We start from the raw sequence: 18,079 nt of genomic DNA, 5'->3' as shown, positions 1-18,079 counted from the left end.
AAATCCTGGGCATGAGGCGGCGCTGGCTCCCCCTGGCGGCCAGCATTAGACGCTGCACTTACCTTGCAAAATACCTCCCTCTGGTGGCCCACGGCGGGATATTGTAAATTCCATTGATAAATAGAAATCCGTTTAATAATAATAACAGTAATAATAGTAATAATTCAGGTGGGTAGCTGCGTCAGCATGCGTAGGCTGCAAAGGAACAAGTAAAGGTTTATTCCTGTGCTGAAAAAAGAAGAAAGAAAACACAACGTTTTGGCCGTGGAGCCTTCTTCAGGTTCTTTGCAGCCTTCGCATGCTGACGCAGCTACCCACCTGAACTATATTTCAGGACTGTGCAATGCCATGTTCTGCAACTCAGAACGAGGCAACAAAACATCCAGTGACGTTCAGGACCGGATCAGGACCCACAAGGGACCACCCCTACTGGTCCCATTAACACCTCTTCCAGCAGCAACCTTAGTTTTTCCCAGGAGTTCTCCCATCCAGGTACTGGCCAGGCTCACACCTGCTGGGCTCCATGGCTTGCCAGTAGGGGGCGCTCAACATGCTGTCAGTGTGGGTCCTAATACCCCAGTTTAGTGACGGGGACATTATACTGTAAGAAGGCGCTATCCTTCGGATGAGATGTAAAACCGAGGTCCTGACTCTGTGGTCATCAAAAATCCCAGAACGTTTCTCAGAATGAGAAACTTTACCAATCATGGCCTCCTAATAATCCCCCTCTCTGAACTGGCTTCATCACTCTGTTCTCCTCCCCACTGAGAGCTGGTGTGTGGTGGGTGTACTGGTGCACTATGGCTGCCGTCGCATCATCCAGGTGGGGCTGCACACTGGTGGTGGAGGGGAGTCCCCATTACCTGTAAAGCACTTTGAGTGGGGTGTCCAGAAAAGCGCTATATAAGTGTAAGCAATTATTAATATTAATATTACAACAGCAGTAGTATTAGCAGGTGTTAGAAGTAAACATACCTGTAACAATAACAGCAGCTATAGGAGGAAGGCAGTATAGAGAAATGTAACACTGTGAGCAGAGGGAAGGCGCTATACAGGAGAGCAGTTTGTGTCTATTACTCTGAACACTGTGAGCAGAGAGAAGGTGCTATACAGGGGAGCAGTGTGTGTCTATACTCTGAACACTGTGAGCAGAGAGAAGGTGCTATACAGGGGAGCAGTGTGTGTCTATACTCTGAACACTGTGAGCAGAGAGAAGGTGCTATACAGGAGAGCGGTGTGTGTCTTTATTACTCTGAACACTGTGAGCAGAGGGAAGGCGCTATACAGGAGAGCAGTTTGTGTCTATTACTCTGAACACTGTGAGCAGAGAGAAGGTGCTATACAGGAGAGCAGTGTGTGTCTTTATTATTCTGAACACTGTGAGCAGACAGAAGGTGCTATACAGGAGAGCGGTGTGTGTCTTTATTACTCTGAACACTGTGAGCAGACAGAAGGTGCTATACAGGAGAGCGGTGTGTGTCTTTATTACTCTGAACACTGTGGGCAGAGAGAAGGTGCTATACAGGAGAGCAGTGTGTGTCTTTATTACTCTGAACACTGTGAGCAGACAGAAGGTGCTATACAGGAGAGCAGTTTGTGTCTATTACTCTGAACACTGTGAGCAGAGAGAAGGTGCTATACAGGAGAGCAGTGTGTGTCTTTATTATTCTGAACACTGTGAGCAGACAGAAGGTGCTATACAGGAGAGCGGTGTGTGTCTTTATTACTCTGAACACTGTGGGCAGAGAGAAGGTGCTATACAGGAGAGCAGTGTGTGTCTTTATTACTCTGAACACTGTGAGCAGAGAGAAGGTGCTATACAGGAGAGCAGTGTGTGTCTTTATTACTCTGAACACTGTGAGCAGAGAGAAGGTGCTATACAGGGGAGCAGTGTGTGTCTTTATTACTCTGAACACTGTGAGCAGAGAGAAGGTGCTATACAGGAGAGCAGTGTGTGTCTTTATTACTCTGAACACTGTGAGCAGAGAGAAGGTGCTATACAGGAGAGCAGTGTGTGTCTTTATTATTCTGAACACTGTGAGCAGACAGAAGGTGCTATACAGGAGAGCGGTGTGTGTCTTTATTACTCTGAACACTGTGAGCAGAGAGAAGGTGCTATACAGGAGAGCAGTGTGTGTCTTTATTATTCTGAACACTGTGAGCAGACAGAAGGTGCTATACAGGAGAGCGGTGTGTGTCTTTATTACTCTGAACACTGTGGGCAGAGAGAAGGTGCTATACAGGAGAGCAGTGTGTGTCTTTATTACTCTGAACACTGTGAGCAGAGAGAAGGTGCTATACAGGGGAGCAGTGTGTGTCTATACTCTGAACACTGTGAGCAGAGAGAAGGTGCTATACAGGAGAGCAGTGTGTGTCTTTATTACTCTGAACACTGTGAGCAGAGAGAAGGTGCTATACAGGGGAGCAGTGTGTGTCTATACTCTGAACACTGTGAGCAGAGAGAAGGTGCTATACAGGGGAGCAGTGTGTGTCTATACTCTGAACACTGTGAGCAGAGAGAAGGTGCTATACAGGAGAGCAGTGTGTGTCTATACTCTGAACACTGTGAGCAGAGAGAAGGTGCTATACAGGAGAGCAGTGTGTGTCTGTTACTCTGAGGCTCAGAGCACCCTTGTACCACTGAGGTTTCCTGCTGGCCCGCTAGAATCCGATTGGCCCCTCGCGGTCCCGTGTAATCAAGCAGCAAAACACTGCCCCCCTCTCCCGTCCCAAACCCCGACCTTAGTACGGCCTGAGGGGGGCACTGGGCACAGATATGGATCTGGATTCGGGACCTCGGTGCTGGTTCCTTGTTCCAGAGCGGGAGCAGGGGGAGGGACCGAGGGGCACTGCGATGGGCTGCACGCGCTGCACGCGCTGCACGGGCAGGGAGTGTCACGAGAGGCGCCCCCGGCCGAGGACCCCGCGAGCCGCAGCGGGTTTCCGGATCGCGAGGCACGGCGGGGCCGGAAGTGGCTGGTGTGGAAGTTGTCGTCTGCAGCTGCTGCGGGTGGATGTGCCAGTCCGGCCGGGCGAGGAAGCAGCGAGCGGGACCCGAGCGGCGGAGCCGGAGACAGGAGCCTGTCAGCGCGCAGCAGCCGGAGGAGTCCTCTCTGGGGCTGCGGAGACCGGCCGAGATTGATTTCCTCTCCGGCGCCGCGGGACCGAGTGTCAGACGAGGAGAACTCGCTTCTCTGTCATCTTGTCAGCTCTGCGAATACGTCTGATCTGGCGAGCGCACAGCCCCCGTGAGGAGAGACCCTGTTCTACAACTTTTTCTTGTCGAGACCAATAATAAAAGAATCAGTTTTGGGTTTTTTTTTTCTTCTTCTTCGGATGTTCCAGACGCTCCTGGTCGTGTTTTTCCAGCGCTCTGAGGGCGTGGGAGACGCTTTCGCAGAGACAGAGACAGAGTCGGGGCTGGTACGGTGCGCGCTGAGCTGTCGGAGCGCAGGGCGGCGCTCGCAGCCTTCAGCCCCGGCCGGGCGGCTCGACACCGGCCCCTGCACGACGAGAAAACGTCAAGCCGAGGCGCCTTGCCATTGCCCGGGGGCCCGTGTGACCTTACAGAGGCTCACGGCTGCTCGCTCGAACCGGATGACTTCCCCGCTGCGGGCTTAACGCCTCCTCCCGGGCGTGTCATCGTTATTTCTTCACGACTCGGCGCCTGTCGGTTTAAAGGCGAGGCGCGGAGGGGCGAGGGGGTGGTCGTCCCTGAAATATGATTAATTTCTTGTCACCACGTCGAAAGGGGGCAATTATTATTAGAAACAGTGGGATCTCTGTCCTACAGGCAGCAGCAGCAGCAGCGCCGCCTCTATTCGAAAGGCGTTTCCTCAAGCGCACCGAGGAAAGTTGGTTTGATTAGAGGGCGTTATTCCTCACAGACTGTGTGGGTTCAGCTGCACATGTATGTGTGTGTATACCTGAGCAAAATCACGGAGTCCTCTCGCTGGGAGGGTCGGTTTTACGTTCCTGCGCCCACGTGTCCTCGGAGTCCGTCCTGACGGGCCAGGTCGGCTCTCGGACCCGGAGCTCGCAGGAGGACCAGCCGGTGGTATTTCAGCTGCGTGTCCTGACAGGTCCCCGCGCTCTCGCACGGCTCCAGGTGAGGTTCGAGAGGCGCTTCATTTCCGTGCCCTGCAAATGATCGATTTGTGCTGAACCCGAAGGAAGCGGAACTGCTCAGCGGTTTTGTCGACAGGCAGGCGGCCCCCACTTCCTAAACCCCGCAGCCGCGGTTTCCTAACAAGGCGAGCGGAGCTCCGCCGTGCGCGCCGGCTGAGGGGGCGGGGAGAGACCCACAGGAATCGAGCTGTTTAAAAGGGAGACGGATATAATGCGCGGATCCTGAAGGAAAAAACCAAGCCCAGCCTCCCGCACGGGGGTCGCGCCCGCAGGTCTGGGGGGTCTCCCGCACCGGCCCGGGCTGTTTCAGAGCCGGCGAAGTTGGATGCGTCCGGGACGCGGGGCGGGTTCCCAGTCGCTGGCCCGGCTCCGGGAGAGGCACACGCGCTTTCCCAGGCTCGTCCCCGGCGGGGGGGGACTCTCCCGAGGAAGACTCCGGGCAGCATGCGCTCGGGGGCGCGCTGAGGGCGCTCCTGCAGCGATGGCACGTGGCCGCTGGGAGCCGGGGGTCCCTCTCCTGTCTGTCTTCCGGACCCTGGGGGTCGGGGGAGCCGCCGTCCTGTGAGGCGATGAGGAAGCTCAGCGAGTGGAGCTGAACTTGGATTCCGAGACACTTACTCTGACTGACTGATAGACCGATTGATTGATTGATTGATTGATTGATTGATTGATAAACGGGGCAGTCCCCAGCTGGAGCAGGGACTGACCATGAGCGGGGGCCGGAAGAAGAGTGGCTTCCTGATCACCAGCGTGACGTCGGATTGCGGGGCGTCCCCTGGAGCCGGGGGCCCCGAGCAGCCGGCGGTGGACGGCCACCAGGGCGGCGCCGCCGCGCCCTCCTCCCCGCCGGACCCGTCCCGGGGGCCGGAGGAGAGGGGCCCCCCGGACGGCAGCGGCTCGCCCCCGGCCTCCCGGTTCCGCGTGGTGCGTCTGCGGCGCGCGCTGGGCCAGCCCTACCGCCGCGGCCGCTGGACCTGCGTGGACGTGCTGGACCGGGAGGCGCGGCTGCTGGCCGGCCTGCGGCACGCGCACTCGCTGGACTCGCTGGACTCGCTGGACGCGCTGGACTCGCTGGGGGGGGCGGCCGGCCTGGGGGCGACCCCCCTGCCCCACCCCTTCCGCCCGCTGCGGCCGGGGCACCTGGTGCACTCGCAGGGCACCACCCACCTGCTGGCGTCCAGCGTCGCCGCCGGCGACACCGCCCCGCGCCAGCCCCTGAGCGGGCCCCCCTCGCCCCGGCTGGGCCCCGCGGCGGCCGGGACCGCCCGGCACAGGCGCCTGCCCCCCCCGCTGCGGATGGATGCCCCCCTGGGACAGGTGAGCGAGCCGGCGGCGTAGCGGTCGCGCGTCAGCCCGTCCCGCCAGAACCCAGCTCTTCCGGCTCCCGTGGGGCCGAGCTGCTGGGGTCCCTGGTTTCCACCCAGGCGGCCCCGGGTTCGAAGGTGTGTGGGCTTCGGGACTTGCAGCTGGAAGGTTGCGGGTTCAAATCCCAGCTGTGACACTGCTGTTGTTCCTTTGAGCATTGAGATATGACATCGTCTCCAGCACAAATATCTTGGGCTAAGAGCACCAGCTAAGTGAAAGGAGTGGGAGTTAGTAACAGTGGGAGGTCCACTCGGGGTTCAGACTCTCGGCAGCTGGCAGAGTTGCTGGTTCCTGGGACCCAGACGAGTCTCAGCTTGACTGGTTTCAGCTCCAGCTGGTGATGATTCTGGCTCCTCTATAATGAGATCTGTGTTCTGCGCCAGGGGGTCTGCCGATCCCTCTGGGTTCTAGACGGGAGCTCTTCTCCCAGTCCGGGCCTTGAGCCGGGTTCGGTTCATCGCTGACTCTCCGCTCCTCTCGTTTCAGGCTCTGTCTCGCCCGGGGTCGCCCGGAGACGCCAGCCCCCCGCGGGTGCCGTGCCCCAGCCGGAGCCCGTCTCGCCTCGCGCTGGCCCAGTCCGTGTTCGGCGTCGGGGGAGCGTTCCAGCTGGACGAGGACAGGTAGGTGATCCGCAGGGCCGGGCGGAGTTTGGACTGAGCAGTACTGGCTGCACTCTTGTCCAGATGTGTTGGTCACGTGATCAGTACGTGTTGATCAGCTGGGTGTTTAACAGGAGCAGTGTGAGGGGTCAGATGGGCAACATCTGGGATTTGAACCCACAACCCTGCCAATCCAGAGTCCGAAGCCCCTAATCCAGGGCCTCTGGTGTGTTTATCGGCATCCTGTCTGCTGAATGAGCTATCCGCCCCCGTGCCGAGAGGAACGATTCTGTTAAACCTCTGCCACGGTGCACACAGAGGTCAGGAGTCGCACTCTCAGCGACTCCTATAATCGCGCACTCTGAAAAGGACTGCTAGCTCTTTCCACCATCTTGGCTCTAGGAGCTGCCCGTCCTTGAGCCAGAATGGCGTCAGTAGCCCTCCCTGTGGTGAGGGGGAAAGTGACGCCCATCTGCTCTGCTCTGCTCTGCTCTGCTCTGTCTATCTGGCGGCACGGCAGCCTGCAGGAGTGGGAGTGCTTGTTCTTCACACCCCAGTGTGATCAGTCACAGCTTCGGGACAAATACCTGGCATTTTCGCACGTCAGAACAGGCAGTTTGTGGTTCGTCACTGTCAGCCTGTAGATTTCGGCTGCTGAAATAACTCACTGTCTCCCTTTCCTGCGCTGTCTCTCGCCCTGCTGCTTTCCCACTATTCCTTTCTCTCATTTTCTCACTCCTCCCCCTCACAGGCCTCCACACTGGTCAATCAGAGCCCTGCCTCTCATGGGCCTCCACACTGATCGATCAGAGCCCTGCCTCTCACAGGCCTCCTCCCTGATCAATCAGAGCCCTGCCTCTCATGGGCCTCCACACTGATCTATCAGAGCCCTGCCTCTCACAGGCCTCCTCCCTGATCAATCAGAGCCCTGCCTCTCACAGGCCTCCACACTGATCAATCAGAGCCCTGCCTCTCAGAGGCCTCCTCCCTGATCAATCAGAGCCCTGCCTCTCACAGGCCTCCTCCCTGATCAATCAGAGCCCTGCCTCTCATGGGCCTCCACACTGATCGATCAGAGCCCTGCCTCTCACAGGCCTCCTCCCTGATCAATCAGAGCCCTGCCTCTCATGGGCCTCCACACTGATCAATCAGAGCCCTGCCTCTCACAGGCCTCCACACTGATCAATCAGAGCCCTGCCTCTCAGAGGCCTCCTCCCTGATCAATCAGAGCCCTGCCTCTCATGGGCCTCCACACTGATCAATCAGAGCCCTGCCTCTCATGGGCCTCCACACTGATCAATCAGAGCCCTGCCTCTCAGAGGCCTCCTCCCTGATCAATCAGAGCCCTGCCTCTCATGGGCCTCCACACTGATCAATCAGAGCCCTGCCTCTCACAGGCCTCACAGTTTACAGTGCGTGTAGCATGCATGTAGCATGTGTAGCTTGCTTATATGAAGAGTGTGTGTGTAGAGGGTGTGTAGCATGTATATGTGTAGAGTGTTTGTAGCATGTGTGTGTGTAGCGTGCTTGTGCAGGGTGTGTGCAGGGCCTCCTCTCCTGTGTGTGTCTGCTCCAGCTCGCTGCAGGCTGTGTGAGTAACGGAGCTGTCTGGCAGGGGAGGGGGTTCACTGCAGGCCCTGCGTGTTCAGGTTTTACCGGCTCGGTGAGGCCTGGGGCTGAGGATTCACTCCCCACTCCCCAGAGCCGGGCGAGTCTGTAAACACCGAGGCGGAGTCACTGGGATTCCTCACCTGTGCAGCAGGATAACTGCATGCGTGTGTGTGTGTGTGTGTGTACGTGTGTGTGAGACACGTGAGTGGCATGCGTGTGGCATGTGTGTGACGCGTGTGTTTGTGTGGCATGGATGCTTGAGTGTATTGTGTGTGTGTGATGCACATGTGTGTAGCATGGGTGGGGTGTGTGTGTGTGCGTGTATGTAGCATGTGGGTGTGTGCGTGTGACACGTGTGTGCGTGGCATGTGGTGGGCGTGTGTGTGGCATGTGTGTGTAGCATGGGTCTGCGTGTGTGTTGTGTGTATGGTACGGGTGTGGCGTGTGTGCTAGAGTGTAGTCTGTGTGTGTGACATCTGCTTTTTAGATTTTAGATACCTGCCGCCAGACTGTTTTTTCCTCCATCATGCTTTGGTCCTGTGCCACCATGTGTCTCTCACTTCCTGTCTCCGATGTCGTCCCTTCACTCTTCTCCTCTCACCATTTCTCCCGCCCCGTTCCTCCTCTCACTCTCACCCCTCTCTCCATCTCCCCTTCTCTGTATCTCAGCCCACACCCTGTGTGAGGACCCCTGTCAGGGGTTTGGGGTTCAGGTGCAGGGTCAGTGTCAGTCCTGTGCATTGTGGTGCGGTGGAGTACTGAGGGATGTTACCCTGGACCTGGTGTGACATGGGGGGTGTCTGACGTCAGTGTGTGGAGCCATGGTGCCCCCGAGTCCTGTGACTCCCCTGTGGGGTTGCCTGCATTGCACCTAATTTCTCTGTGCCAGTTGTCTCCAGGCCTGTCAAGATTGCAGACTGGGCATCTGCACTGATTGGCTATGAGCGTACTAGACAAATATTATTTAACATGAGTAAGTAATAGTCATGTTAAATAAATAATATTGTATTTGTGTTAAACAAATAATGTTGCTGTGCTTGAGCAGGGAAACCTCTCTCTCCCCCCGTCTTCCTGTCTCACAGGGGGAGAGTCAGTCTGCAGCTCTGGGACTTGACCAGAAGAGGGCAGCGTTGCCCCCAGAGCCGGCTCCTTTGTGTTACAAGCAGGGAGAGTTAAGAGGGAGGATTCCTGACGTGTGACACGCATGGCCTGTCAATATCACTCCTGTTGATGGGTCTGCTGCCAGAGCTGTGCTGCAGTTGCATCTCCTCGGTCTTTTGTTGCTCTGCAGTTTCTTTATGGTGATTGCGGTCACCCAGGTACAAAATGGTGTTTCCCTTCTTGAATCTGTCCAGAGGTCAGGGTGCTTGCCCAGGGTTAAAGGAATGTCCTAAAGGAGCTCAGTCTCTCTTGTCATGCTCACAGAAGGCTACAGTGGACTCTCCTCAGATCCGACTCTGAAAAACAGACCAGAGGATACAGGTGGAATCTGCGTGGAAGCTGAGCACAGGAGTCAGTTCTTTACACCGAGTGATGGGGATTGGAAAAGCTACCCCAACATGTTTTGGGTTTTGTACTCCGGCTTCTTTCAAGAAAAGGCTGGGCGAGATCCTCCAGTCCGGGCAAGAGGAAAGTCTTTACACAAAGAGTGGTGCAAGAGTGGAACAAGATATTCAGCCGTGTTGCTGAAGCTGATACTCTGGTTTCTTTCAAGAATGGGCTGGTCGAGATCCTCCAGTTCGGGCAAGAGGAAAGTCTTTGCACGAAGAGTGGTGGGAGTGTGGAGCAAGCTGCCCAGCTATGTTGTTGAAGCCGGAAGCCCTGGACGCATCCACTTGCTAGTCTGTCGGCACGTGTTGCCAGCGTCCTTCCCTCGCAGCGGGAGGCCGTGTGCCGTCCGTGGCGTGTGCCCTGTGTGCCCTGTGTGTCCGAGACACGCGTGTCTGGGCCTGCGTTCGGGGGGCCTGGGAGAGGCACAGACCCGGAGCTGTTTCCAGAGTCCTCCGTGCGGACGGCAGACAGGGTGGGCGGGGAAGGTTCGGAATGTTCCCAGGCCGGGACAATGGCCCGGGACACGGCACGACAATGGTGGCGATTGTGTGCGCGTTCCCCCCCTCCCACCTCCGGAATGCCGTGATGCCCACTCTGGCGGACTGGGGAATAATGAGTGTGGAGTAGGCAGAGGGGCAGGGAGGGGGGACAGGGAGAAGCCAGCGAGATCAGAGTTAACCACAACACAGCACAACCTCACCCACTGCTGCACACGCAACATAATACAACACCACCTCACCCGCTGCAACACACAACACAGCACAAACTGTCACCCTTCTGGCTCAGCGACCCCTGTCTGGACCCAGGCAGACCTGGCTGTCCAGAGTAGACAGGCTCAGTGACCACAGCCTGGACACAGACACTGGACACAGACAGACCTGGCTGTCCAGAGAAAACAGACTCAGTGACCACAGCCTGGACACAGAAACTGGACACAGGCAGACCTGGCTGTCCAGAGGGGACAGACTCAGTGACCACAGCCTGGACACAGAAACTGGACACAGGCAGACCTGGCTGTCCAGAGAGGACAGGCTCAGTGACCACAGCCTGGACGTAGAAACTGGACACAGACAAGACGTATGCACTTTCTGCTGCACTGTCCAGTCTTATAGGAAAGAGCTGTGTGTGAACAGAGTCGGCCCCTCTACAGTATAATAATAATAATAATAATAATATTAATAATATTAATTAATAGTCATCCTCATACTGAGTGCTTGTAATGTTTACACTGTGATTCATGGGCAGTGTCCATAGAGCAGGGGGAGGGGGAGGCAGAGCTGAGAGGGGCTGAGACAGACGACACGGAGAGAAAGGACAGAGGGGGGGCCGGAGGGGGGAGACAGAGCTGCCTCTGTTAGCCCGAGGCACAGGGGAGGGGAGGGAGACTCCACTGCACAGGGGCAAGAGGAGATATCTCACACAGGCCCGGTCTCACTGCTCTAGGGACTGCTGTTCTGCTGTTCTCTCTTACTCCTGCAAGTTCGCTTTCCGATGGCTGTGCTAGAGGCTCTGGGCCTGTGCTGGTGACGGGTCTGCCCCGCGCCGGGCGCTGTCGGGGTCCCAGGGGGTCCAGACCTGGTCCTGAGTGCTGCCCAGCACCTGGAGAGGCAGGGGTGGTCCAGGAATAGCCAACAACGAGCTGCTGGTAGTCAGTAAGGGCTAAGCTGGAATGAAAACTGCCTGTGACCGTGAGAAACTCTCTGACACTCAACCAGGGGGCAGCGGGTTGAATCTCATCCATAATGTTAACATTTCTCATATTATCAGACTTGTAGAGATCAAAATTCTTAAAACCTTCTTCCACAACACTGTAACACCAGATACTGGTGGCAGGAAACAGATATATTTGCAATGCCATAACACGCATTGCGATCTCTTCTGGTGTGTGTTACGTGGTGTCTCTGAAACTGATGCCATTTGGCAAACGAAGGGTTTAAAATGGTTGTGGAAGTGTAGCTGGAGAGAGAATTGTGATCTGGCCAATAGCCAGGCCTCGCCAGGGAAGGGGAGTAGGGGGGAGGAGACAGGCCGTGGCTCCAGCCAATAGCTAGTCGCTTCTGGTTAGGAGGCGTTAGTGGGTGGAGACAGAAGGATGGCGTCAGCCAATGGCTGTCCCCTGCTGCTGCATAAGTGGGCAGGAGGCGGAATGTTGAGTTGTGCAGGGAGCGTTCCTATTGGACGATAAAGGGAGTCAGTGGGAGGGAATGGAATTCTAGAACTTCTTATTCAGCCCTATAGATATTCTGGTCAAGTGCAGAAGCAGGCACTCCGTCAGACACAGAGAGCATTAATTAGAATCAGTGTTTTGAGTGGATTGTTAAAAAATAGAAGCGGTTAGGGAGACGTCTTACAGTTATTACCAGTTTGAAATCCGGCACGTGAATGAGTGATCTGGAGATCTGGGCGTTTTACTGGACTGGGAAAATGGTTCATTGTAAGAGTGGCCCTTCTTCAGCTGGGCTGTGACTCTGATCTCTAGGCGGTAGGGGCTCATCCTGGGTTAGGACACTGGCTGCGGGATCTCCAGTCACAGACCCCTGGACGCCCTTTGGATTCAAGGATTTCCCTTTTCTTAATGTTGCTCGTTGGGTTTCTACAGCGAGCTGAGCTTTTCCTCTGCGCTGGGGAGACATGTGGACCCTGGGCTGTTCTGCAGGGCTGCTGCTGCGTTCTGACAGGTGTGGTGGTTGACTGCCGGCCGACAGAAAGGAGGGAAGGGTCTGCTCTGGCCTGCCAGAAACAGGACCGTGGGGCACATTCAGGGGAGACAAGTGTCCAGCGTCTGCGTCAGATGGGCTCCCCCATCCCCTCTCTGGATGGAGCCCCAGACCAGCCCTAGTTGCCCATGCAGTGGGAGACAGTGCCGGTCGGAGTGAGAAATCAGAGGAGTGCCTCTTTTGCTTAGACCTCGCTGTTCTTGTGGACATCGGAACATCAGAACATCGGACATCGGAACATCAGAACACCGGAACACCGGAAGACGACAGCAATAGTTACCATGTTCGTCAATGTCAAGAAGATGGTGTCCTGTTTCGAGACGAGGCACCGGCCCAGCCCTGCCTCCCAGCCTCAGCCTGGTACCCCCCGGCTCAGATCGGGGTCCCGGGCCGCCTCGCCGTCCGCCTGCCTCCCGCCCCCCTCCTGCCTCAGCCGAGCGAGATCAGAGCTCAGCGTAGCCTCTGAGGCTCGGCTCCTCCAGTCCGCGCCCCCGCCTGCGCGGCTCTCTCAGGCCCGTTCTGCCTCTCGGTCTGCCTCGGCTCCATCCTCCCCCGTCCTGAGAAGGGCATCGCCCTTGCGTCAGGCTGCCTCCCTCTCCCCCAGGCCTCCCCTCCTTGCCTCGCACCCTGGTCAGAGGGCTGCCTCCGCTTCTCGGGCCAGCCTCAGTGAGGCCTCGCAGCCCTCCTCTGCCTCCGAGACTCCAAGGCAGGAGAAGAGCATCGCAGAGGCCGGATCAGGGGGGTGTTCCACCTCCGGTCTGCCCTTCCTCGACTCCGAGGAGGCAGGAGCTACGTTCAGACCCCTCTCTGGTCACAGAGGCGGTCAGGCGTGTCCTGGATCTCATGAGGCTCGCACCCATGGCCAGCCCCTAACCTGCAGGCCACAACCAAGGAGGGAGGGAGAGGAGGAGAGGGAGAAGGAGGCCGGCCAGATTCGCACCCGAAACCTGCTGATCAATAAGGATCCAACCTCATCCCCAAATCCTAGTCTGTCTGGCATACCTCGAACCCGCAGCCAAGAGCGCCCCCGTCTGAACCCAGCCGGTACACCCGCTGTCTCCAGCAGCCAGGGTTCCCATCCTGCGGATCACTCTCGAACCCGGATCCGGGATCGCCCGGCTCTGAGGGAAGCACAGACGCGGGAGGATTCTGATCCAGGACCCAAGGTGCACGGGCTGTCCTCGGCTTCAGTCCCGGATCCCGGAATGGGGGGGTCCAGCGCCTCTCGAACCGTGGCACGCGGAGACGTCTCCCGGGAGACGCAGAGAGACGCATCGGCCCCCGGGAGTTCTGATCCCAGGGCCGCCGAGTCGGAGGACACCCCCCTGGATTCCCGCGCGGAAGCCGGAAGGCAGGGCTCTCGAACCCGGGATGGCCCGGGTGTTGGCCTCTCCAGCATGAAACCACCGGGCAGCCGTGGCGTAGATCAGGAAGGTCCGGCCACTCGTCCGCACTCCAGCCTTGACCCCGGCCTGCCTCGAACCCGAGCACAGGGCCCTCTCCAGGCCGGCGCCAGTCCCAGCCCGGGTGACACCGACGATCGCAGACAAGGCGGGTCAGACCGCGCGGGCCAGACATGTCCTGACGGTCCCGCGTCTTCCCAGACTGCCTTGCAGAACCAGTCTGGCGCCGGCCCCTGCCGGGACCATGCCAGCGCCGGTGGGACTCGAACCCAGGTCGGCACCGAAGCCCGTGGCATCGGTTCTGATCCGACGCGCTGTGCGGAGTGGACCTCCTCAGACACGAGCCGGGCTTCGTCTTCGCAGCCCGATCTCTGCGCCGAACCCGGGGAATCTCCACGGCAGCAGGCGGCGTCCGCCGGGACTGGAGAGACGGTTTCGGGCTGCGGGCAGCCAGACCGCTCTGCAGCTCCGGCCCGTCCAGCCCACCCGGACTCTGGCCCGAGCGGTTCACCACAGAACTGCGCTGCGGCCTCCGGGGCTGGGGTCGAGCCCGGTTCTGTTCCTGCTGCCGCGACGCGCCCGACCCAGCGCAGCCTGAGTGGGCCTCCATCCCGGGACAAGGACTGCAGCCGAGTCGGGGGGAGTCCTGCCACATTCCCGGAGGTCCCAGGGCACAGAACCGAGACCCGGGAGGCGCCCCAGCCGGGCTCAGCCACCCGGCCCGTCGCCCCGCGAGAGGACTGGGGGCAGGAGCTGGTCAGAACCAGCCTTCTGGGTCAGGAGGCTATGTGCTGCACGGGCCTGAAACCGGCTTCTGTCCGAAAGAGAAACGCTGACAAGGCCTTCCTGTCTCTGTTACTGTTCTTCCACAGGTAACACGCCCTCTTGTGGCTGCACCAGTACGCTAGCCTTTGTGCTGCTTAGAATGAGTAACTGTGCGGTCATTATAATCGGATCGTTACCGGGTAGCACTTTGGGAACACAGGGCTCAGTGGGATTGGGGAGATGAGGGAGTTCTTTCTCGGGCTTTCAAATCCAGCTGCCCTGCTGTCTCCGTTACATTCGGTATGTCCGTCTTTGTATCTGTGTATCTGTTCATATTACTGTCTGTCGCACTCTCTTGTCTGGCTGCTGTGTCTCTGATTTGATCCTTGTCTCAGGCGTGTTCTTATGTTTTGCAGTGGCTCCAGTAACAGTATGATCGCCATTGACAACAAGATTGAGCAGGCCATGGTAAGACTGGGCTTTACTGTGCTCTCCTGTCTCAGTGATCAACACACTGATCTTTACTATGTTCTGCTGTATCAGTGATCGGCACGCTGGGCTTTCCTCTGCTTTTCTGTATCAATGATCAACACACTGATCTTTACTGTGTTCTGCTGTATCAATGATCAGCACGCTCGGCTTTACTGTGCTCTGCTATATCACTGATCAACACTCTGGGCTAAATTGTGCTCTGTTATATTCTCTGTTGTTCTGTTCTGTGCTGTGCTATACTGTACTGCTCTGCTCTGTGCTGTACAGCTCTGTGCTGATCTGTTCTGTGCTGTACTGCTCAGTTCTGATCTGGGCTGTGTTTTACTACTCTGAGCTGATCTGTGCTGTGCTGTACTACTCTGTGCTGATCTGTGCTGTGCTGTACTACTCTGAGCTGATCTGTGCTGTGCTGTACTACTTTGTGCTGATCTGTGCTGTACTGCTCAGTTCTGATCTGTGCTGTACTGCTCAGTTCTGATCTGTGCTGTACTGCTCTGTTCTGTGCTGTACTACTCTGAGCTGACCTGTGCTGTGCTATACTACTCTGAGCTGATCTGTGCTGTGCTGTGCTGATCTGTGCCGTACTGCTCTGAGCTGATCTGTGCTGTGTGATTTGTGCTGATCTGTCCCGTACTGCTCTGAGCTGATCTGTGCTGTACCATACTGCTCTCAGCTGATCTGTGCTGTGCTGTACTACTCCGAGCTGATCTGTGCTGTGCCGTACTGCTCTCAGCTGATCTGTGCTGTGCTGTACTACTCTGAGCTGATCTATGCTGTGCTGTACTACTCTGAGCTGATCTGTGCCGTACTGCTCTGAGCTGATCTGTGCTGTGCCGTACTGCTCTGTGCTGATCTTTACTGTGCCGTCCTTCTCTGTGCTCCTCTGTGTCATGTCAGTAACTGACCTCTGTGATCCTTGCTGGCAGGACCTGGTGAAGACGCACCTGATGTTTGCAGTGCGAGAGGAGGTGGAGGTGCTGAGGGAGAAGATCAGGGAGCTGTCTGACAGGAACGCCCATCTGGAGCGAGAGAACGAGCTGCTCCGGACACTGACCCACTGCGACCAGGACAGTCAGGCAGTGCCTGCAGGAGAGGATGGGCACTAGGACTGGGGGCCAGAGCAACTGGGAGAGAGCAGGACACTGGGAAAGATCATGGCTCCCAGAGACAGAGGAGGAATTACTAGAGAGAGAGAAGTAAGGAGACAGAGAACAGTACTGACAAAGATAGAGAGAGACAGGGGAAGGATGAAGGAACAGAGAAGATTGTGCTCAGATAAATAGAAATAGAGAGCAGCACAAGAAAAGCTGTACTGAGAGACAGCAGGACTGAAAGACAGCAGGACGAGGAGCTGTACTGAGAGACAACAGGACAAGGAGCTGTACTGAGAGACAGCAGGACTGGAGGAGCTGTACTAAGAGACAGCAGGACGAGGAGCTGTACTGAGAGACAGCAGGACAAGGAGCTGTACTGAGAGACAGCAGGATGAGGAGCTGTACTGAGAGACAGCAGGACTGGAGGAGCTGTACTGAGAGACAGCAGGACTGGAGGAGCTGTACTGAGAGACAGCAGGACGAGGAGCTGTACTGAGAGACAGCAGGACAAGGAGCTGTACTGAGAGACAGCAGGACTGGAGGAGCTGTACTGAGAGACAGCAGGACTGGAGGAGCTGTACTGAGAGACAGCAGGACTGGAGGAGCTGTACTGAGAGACAGCAGGATGAGGAGAGGTACTGAGAGACAGCAGGACTGGAGGAGCTGTACTGAGAGACAGCAGGACTGGAGGAGCTGTACTGAGAGACAGCAGGACTGGAGGAGCTGTACTGAGAGACAGCAGGACTGGAGGAGCTGTACTGAGAGACAGCAGGACGAGGAGCTGTACTGAGAGACAGCAGGACGAGGAGCTGTACTGAGAGACAGCAGGACAAGGAGCTGTACTGAGAGACAGCAGGACTGGAGGAGCTGTACTAGAGACAGCAGGACGAGGAGCTGTACTAGAGACAGCAGGACGAGGAGCTGTACTGAGAGACAGCAGGACGAGGAGCTGTACTGAGAGACAGCAGGACGAGGAGCTGTACTGAGAGACAGCAGGACTGGAGGAGCTGTACTGAGAGACAGCAGGACGAGGAGCTGTACTGAGAGACAGCAGGACAAGGAGCTGTACTGAGAGACAGCAGGACTGGAGGAGCTGTACTGAGAGACAGCAGGACTGGAGGAGCTGTACTGAGAGACAGCAGGACGAGGACCTGTACTGAGAGACAGCAGGACGAGGAGCTGTACTGAGAGACAGCAGGACTGGAGGAGCTATACTGAGAGACAGCAGGACGAGGAGCTGTACTGAGAGACAGCAGGACGAGGAGCTGTACTGAGAGACACCAGGACTGGAGGAGCTGTACTGAGAGACAGCAGGACGAGGAGCTGTACTGAGAGACAGCAGGACAAGGAGCTGTACTGAGAGACAGCAGGACGAGGAGCTGTACTGAGAGACAGCAGGACTGGAGGAGCTGTACTGAGAGACAGCAGGACTGGAGGAGCTGTACTGAGAGACAGCAGGACTGGAGTAAGAGTGTAGGCAGTTATCTCTCTCAGTCCTCCTCTCTCATTTTCAGTGTGACATGTTATATAGGAACTGTCTCTCCTCTCCCAAACTAACACAAATGTGAAGCCTTAAATTAATGCAGTAATTATGATTAAGATGATGTCTGATGTCAGAACAGCATAATGATGATGATAACCTTCCACAACGTGCCTTTGATGATGATAACCTTCCTTATTGTGCCTTCTAAGAAATCAGGTCTTCGTGTGGTTATGTATTTTTTTCTGCAGGGAGAAAACACCCCAGTCTTATCTCTGTCACTGAGGGTCAGAATGTGAAACAATGTTTTGGAGTTTTTCCTGCGGGGGGTTTTGCTCTCCACACGGAATGGGAAGGCAGACTCACCTGGCAGAGCGGTCAAACATTTCAGCCCACGACACACACGGAGACCTGGACGGCGGTGTGTCATGCCGGGGTTTTTTGAAAAACCGGGAGCGCCAATATTCGATGTCATGATCGGGGCACCTTCTGTGTGGAGCGCGCGTGGTCCTCCTGGGCTCAAATGGGTCTCCTCCCACAGTCCAAACACGTGAGCTGGCCTTGTGCCCATCCTCTGCCAGGTGAGGTGCCACCCTGTGTGGGACTGAGTGGGTATTAACAGGGTGTGGGTTCTGGCTGGTTATTTTTATTCTTATTAATTTATTTATTTGCTTAGCAGCTGCACTTATCCAGGGTGATGTATAATACAAGTATGACATATGCATTAGGTTGGTAACAATCATGTACATACAACTTGAGAGGTTAATAAAATGACTTATTGACTCAGTGATGGGATTTTTTAGTCCCTATAATTCCCTGTAAACCTGACCCTGCAGGCCCCCGGGTCCAGAGGTGGTAAGACCACTTAAGAGGG

The 18,079-nt window shown here is 56.6% G+C and overlaps 2 protein-coding genes across 2 annotated transcripts; both read left to right on the top strand.

The window, feature by feature from the left end:
* Window positions 1–2,674: 2,674 nt before the first annotated feature.
* On the top strand, window positions 2,675–7,687 carry LOC138237801 (TSC22 domain family protein 4). Its single transcript, XM_069187643.1, has 3 exons — window positions 2,675–5,445; window positions 5,980–6,113; window positions 7,669–7,687. Exons 1-3 carry the CDS (start codon window positions 4,837–4,839, stop codon window positions 7,685–7,687), a joined length of 762 nt encoding a protein of 253 aa, XP_069043744.1. The 5' UTR covers window positions 2,675–4,836.
* A 2,758-nt stretch (window positions 7,688–10,445) lies between these two features.
* On the top strand, window positions 10,446–18,000 carry LOC138235522 (TSC22 domain family protein 2-like). The gene is made up of 3 exons (XM_069186738.1): window positions 10,446–14,246; window positions 14,556–14,607; window positions 15,558–18,000. Exons 1-3 carry the CDS (start codon window positions 12,253–12,255, stop codon window positions 15,735–15,737), a joined length of 2,226 nt encoding a protein of 741 aa, XP_069042839.1. The 5' UTR covers window positions 10,446–12,252; the 3' UTR covers window positions 15,738–18,000.
* Window positions 18,001–18,079: the final 79 nt, after the last annotated feature.

The sequence above is a fragment of the Lepisosteus oculatus genome, chromosome 3 (assembly GCF_040954835.1).
Source record: "Lepisosteus oculatus isolate fLepOcu1 chromosome 3, fLepOcu1.hap2, whole genome shotgun sequence".
NCBI lineage: Eukaryota > Metazoa > Chordata > Actinopteri > Semionotiformes > Lepisosteidae > Lepisosteus > Lepisosteus oculatus.
Note: the sequence above shows the minus strand (reverse complement) of the source record. Positions and strands in the feature narration are given on the sequence as shown.